The sequence below is a fragment of the Halyomorpha halys genome, unplaced genomic scaffold (assembly GCF_000696795.3).
Source record: "Halyomorpha halys isolate HHAL.00 unplaced genomic scaffold, Hhal_1.1 Scaffold87.1, whole genome shotgun sequence".
Classification (NCBI taxonomy): domain Eukaryota; kingdom Metazoa; phylum Arthropoda; class Insecta; order Hemiptera; family Pentatomidae; genus Halyomorpha; species Halyomorpha halys.
In genome coordinates this window covers 581,723-587,503 of record NW_027115705.1, presented here as the reverse complement: position 1 = coordinate 587,503, position 5,781 = coordinate 581,723, and the positions used below count along the sequence as shown (strand labels likewise).

General features: G+C 28.6%; 1 protein-coding gene across 1 annotated transcript in view; it reads left to right on the top strand.

Annotated features, from left to right (window-relative positions):
- The window catches only part of trio (trio Rho guanine nucleotide exchange factor), a 669,473-nt gene that overhangs the window by 492,741 nt on the left and 170,951 nt on the right, over positions 1–5,781 (top strand). Inside the window, exon 31 of the mRNA XM_024360812.2 lies at positions 1,997–2,096. Within this exon, the coding sequence (XP_024216580.2) occupies positions 1,997–2,096 (100 nt within the window). The remainder of the gene's footprint in view (positions 1–1,996; positions 2,097–5,781) is intronic.

The following is a 5,781-nucleotide window of genomic DNA, read 5'->3' as shown; positions in this document are numbered from 1 at the left end:
ATTTCTGAGTTAATCACCATGAGTTAACAGGTCAAGATTTTGTTCTGATGTTTGTTAATAATTAAACTTACTTGAGATGTTATATAAAGTTAAGGCCTGTTTTAATATAAATTATTTGATTACGTAACAGCATGCATTTGTTTTGCCTAGGTAATCAGTCCACTAAATTGGATTTGATGCCATGGCATGAAGCCATTGATCAATGAGACAAGTGCCTGCCTCCTAGTGTCTGTTTTGTTATTCTTTGGTTTATTGTTACATAGTTAGTTTATTTTTTATAAAAATATAAAGATGTGTATCACCCCTATAATGTTTTCTCCCTTTTTTGAAAGCAGAATATTCACTGGTATTTTTGCTATTTATCGTTACATCGACCCGATATTTAGTTGCAGGTATTGTCGCCAGTAAAAATATTTATATTTAATTAGTTTGGGATTAGTGTTTGACAATGTTTCATTCTAATTTTATGAATGAAATTTTTTTTTTTTATATAGTACAGAAAAACATTTTAATTTTGAATGCATAATTGATTTAAAATTTTTGATAAAACTTGTTTTATGTATTCATAATTACAAACATTTATATTTTTAATACCCACGTATCATTTATGATTACATCATGTAGTGGTGGTTAGAATATTTATTCAGATTGTTTATCTATTTCTCTAAACTAATAAAGATTGGGCAGCATTATCCCTCTCATGTTTGATTTTGATAGTTCTCCTTGAATTGATAGTTTGTGCTTTTCTTCTATCAATCAGCTAATGTTTTTGACCAAAATAGAGTTTGAAGTATTTAGTTTATTTAGGGAGAGTTGAGATAACACTGCTGGTATGGATTTGTTTTTGTAAAGATACCCCCACTCCTCTACGTCCAGGAGCAAAATATTTTTATAATATTGTATATTGATATCTAATAATTAAACATTTCATTTTACTTTTGTTGGAAAAATAATTAACTGGAATTAGTATACATGAAGTCTTCTCCTGACCCTCTTCTATCCCTAAAGAAATCCCATTCTAAAATATACCTATAAACATATTAGACTCAGTAATTGCCCAATTAAAATTATTAAAAATAAAATAATTTATATATTTTTTGAAGTGTACTTATAAATTTTATTTTACAAAAAATATGTAAACAATTTTAGTAAAAAATAATAGACAGTGAATTGATATTCAAATAAATTATGTCCTAAAAATGGAGAAAAAAATTAAAGGTCTGACTTTGTATAAATAATTTGGATGATAAATATATAAAATTTTAAATATAGTTGCAGTGCATTGTAATAATTTATTCTAAAATTATTTAATATTTTAAAATTATATAATAATTGTTAATAGAGTTGAATCTGATATTGGATATACTGGTATTCGCTCTCTCATTATGTTTTAATAAAAATTAATTATTAAGAGACTGCCTGAGGTAGTTAATCCAAATAATTTCAAGAATGAAATATTTTATAAAATAATATTTCTTCATTATCTGAAATTAAAAATTAAAGTTAATAATTCTTATTACTTTAAAATATTTTCGAAAAGTTTAATATTTGATGTTTAAATTGATATAAAAAACTTACCTTTAACAAATATTTCTTCTTCTTCCTCTAATTCCTGTGTGCCGTCAAGCATGGAGTCGCAGTCTCTGTCCATCTAGCCCACTGGTCCCTATCCCTGGCTAGTCTTTTCATCTCCGGGATGGTGCGTCCTCTTTGATGATGTCAATAGGGAAAACCAAGAAATGTGAACCTTACCTTAGGACTATCCATATCTGGGGACAGATAGAACCTCATCTGAGTTCTGACCTGACCTCGAGTTCTAACTTCACCTGAGGCCCCTTTTACGCCAATAGAGTTACCTGATATTTCATCTATATTGTTTTTGTTATGGAGCATTGTGATGTTTATGAATCTCATTTTATTCCATTTTTGAGCAATATGTAAAAGCATTAGGAATTTGTTATTTGCAAATGTATTAATTTATTTTTTTTTATTTCAGAGACTTAGAAGAAACGGGCTCACTGGATGAAAGCGTCGAAAACTTAGATCGAGGTTCGTTAGCATCCTTTGGCTCCGGGAACACCACTGATTCCGACAAGGTGAGTCTTGACTTTAAACACATGTACATAAGATAGCACTTATTGTCATCTTTATATCTCAGCTGCTTTATTGTAATTTTATTGAATGTTCGTACTTAACTTCTCGTAATTATGGAATAACAATAATGATAATTACAATAATTCGAATGATTTCATAAATTACAAATCGTTGATCTGTAGTTAATTTTTTATACTGTTGCAAAAATCAAATTAGTTTTCATTAGTGTGAATTTTTTAGAGTTAATTATTTTTAACTTAATATTGTTTAATAATTTGACAAACACCTCCTGGATATGCTGTTTTATATTTTTATGTTGAACTCTGTTAGCGATATTCATTTATCATTGTTAAAATGTTTGCAGCCAATTGTGATAATTACGAATGTAAGTATTTTTAAATGACAAATATGTTTTGATTCTTGTTCCTAATTGTAGTTTACTGACCTTGTTGATTGTTATATTGTAGTATTTCAAACTATTTTGAAAAGAAATTTAATTTTTTTACAATAAACAACCCTCTTGTATTGTTTGTCTTTACTTTCCTTTTACTCCTTCTCCTTAGATAAATGTTAGACCTAGCTCTGTCACCAGTTTCAAGAAACCGGTGAGAGATAAATATAAATTTTGTTCTTAAGAAATTGAATCAAAGCAATGCCTTTTATTATTAGTCCCTTCTTACTTATATTTATTCATTTTATTCTTTTTGAACTTTAATAGAATATTGTCTACTCACCTGATAGATTGATTTTGTGATTACTATAGGAAATGTTTTATTAATTTTATTTGACTTATCTATTCATGTAGCATGAAAATTATCTTCTTTTAATTATTATGTGTCATAATAAAAAATAAATGAAGAAATTTTGACGATAATGAAAAAATTATTAATTAATAAACAGGTCTTATGATTTATAGATTTACTTCCACTTCATTATCAGATCGGAAGAGCACACGTCTGAAAAAATTATTAATTAATAAACAGGTCTTATGATTTATAGATTTACTTCCAAGAAGAATGGATGAAACAGATTTAGTGGCTAAAAGAATTTAAAACTTAGATAGAGGTTCTTTTTATCTATTTCCTAAGTATAGCTGTATATACCTAGGATATAACTAAGGAAAAAAAATTGAATGCATTAATTTTAATTTTCTTTTTTTCAATAAAAAATAGGCTTGCAGAGGCGATATGAAGTGCACTCATTCTTTCACCCTCATTCAGCAATCTTGGATAGCCACTACATTCTTTTAAATTTATCCAATCTTTATATTCCTACCTTTGAATTACACCTATAGAGGTTGTTGGTTCAGAAGGAATAAGGGATTATGGGTGAATTTCATTTACAAACTAACAACAGCTTTCCGGAATATTTTGTTATTCAGACTATTTTTCTCGTTATCGTTACTTAAGCTGTTACACCTTGTAGACCTGAATAAATCTTTATATTATTTATTACTCATTTATCACCCTATCCTGCCTGTTAGGCAATACGGGTGTTTGCAGCAGTGGGTACAACTCATTGCTGCAATCAAGACAATTAATCTATGCTTATATAGCTGTGCACACAGCTTGTTCTTCAGAGGCCTTGCTGGTGTAGCTTCTTTTTTCCTACCCAAGGAGAAGTAAGTAGAGCCCACAGCTTCCTTCCACTCATACATAAAGGCCTTGTAGTATGAGTAGTTTTCTTTCTTCATCAGCTCAGGGAGATCACTCTCCGTCAGAACGTTGAGTCCTGGATCTTTATATTATTTAAAAGAATAAAAAGTCAATACCTTTTTCTAGAGACATCACAAAAGAATTCTCAAAAGTCAGAAAAACTTTTGTAGACGTCTTACTAAATGATGGTTGAGATAAGATGAAACATTGAAAATTGTGAATACAATGAAAATCATATTGTTTGTTTTTTCACATTTGTAACAGATATCACAGCTTAAGGAATATAAAACAAAATTTTCTATGACTTCTCACATTTTGGGAAGTATAATTTTCTTATTATGATCCAATTTAGGTAAGTTCAATATCACTGATTTTGGAATTTCTGTGTACCATTTGTATAATTCTACGTGATTCAAACACAGTGACCTGATGTTTTCTGCTCCTGTGTTTTTTAATCTCCACTGATCAGGTTTTAAAATTTTTAATTACACATAGTATGACAATACTAATATTCTATTGTTACGTTGGTAGCTCAAATACCTGTGCAAAACGTTCAATAACTTCATGTTTGCTGGTAGAACTTGATTCTACAGCCTATTTTAATTTTGGTGGAATTTTGTTTCAATACTAAACATTTAACTTGCTCTGTTTTTGTATTTGATTAAGGAATTATGTATTAGGTGAAAATTATTGGATGTTAACCAACTAAAAAGTTATTGCGCTAATAGTTCATGTATAAATACTTTTTTGGCATAGTAAATTTACAAATTTCCTTGTTAATTTTTTATTAACTTAAGTTAATCTTTTAAATTTCCTTTATGTTTAAATGTGGAATACTGTTCATTTTTATAATAATCAGGTAATTTAGGAACAAGAAATTCTTTATTTTATTCTTTTTTTACGGTGCTGCAACTCATTGCCGAGTATAGGTTTTTACCAATCATTATGGTTCTTTGTAGTACTATCAACTCTAATCCATTTATATCCCGGTTTTCTTCTTCTTTTCATTCAATACAGAGATTCCATCAGAATTACACACCCAAGAAATTATTGACTATATTTTTCATAAAAAACTAGGTGTACAAATAATTATTTTATCCTCTATATATCACTAATCTTGTTTTCAACCTGGAAAAGTATTTCTTCTTTCTTCTCCTTTACCTAATCATAAAACTTGTTCATAGTTTAGGTTAATCCATTTGCTATTACAACTAACGATGAAAGATATTTAATTATTTGAAATAAAATTGTAGTGTAACCTTTAAGTTCAAGTGTGTTTCACAATACTTACCTCTCTCTTTTCATAGATGCTAATTTGTTCTGTGATCCATTTCTGTCCCTTTTGATTAATATCCTGTCATAGCCTCCTTGAGCATACTTGATATGGACTTAGCATTTTCTTTGATCTATAGCTTCACACTTGACAATCTGTCTGGCTTTCGGTGTGAAATTATACTGTTATTATGACTTTAGTATAATTTGTTATCTATTTATCACCATTCCTATTTTATTTATGGATCTTGAGTCCTGCGTATTTTAAATAAATGATTTAGTAGCTGAGCCTGATGTGATTTCTCCTTGGAAAGTGGTCCTTGAATGTTTGATTTTATCCCATATTGGGGATGGCGTTGCCCTTGCTCAATGCTCAATCTATTGGGAAAGTTCCTTTGGGTTTCTTGTGAGGTCCTTTATTGTTATTATTTAATATTAGTACAGGAGGTATATTTAAAAAAAAAATCGAAGCTTTATGTTTATTTACTGTACATTTAAATTTAACACTCAGATTGTCTTTTGCTATTTCCTTCTGGGTTTGATAGTACTTTCATTAAAATTCTTATATTTACCTAATGAACTCTGATGGATGTTAACAAATTTTTGAATCACATGAATAAAAAATAATTTAACAACAATCATAAAGTTAAAAAAAAATAAAAATGAAACAAAAAAAGAATTAGAAATGGACAAGAGAAAGAAATACTTTATTAATAAGCAATGTTGCCCACACACACACATATATATATATGTTTAAGTG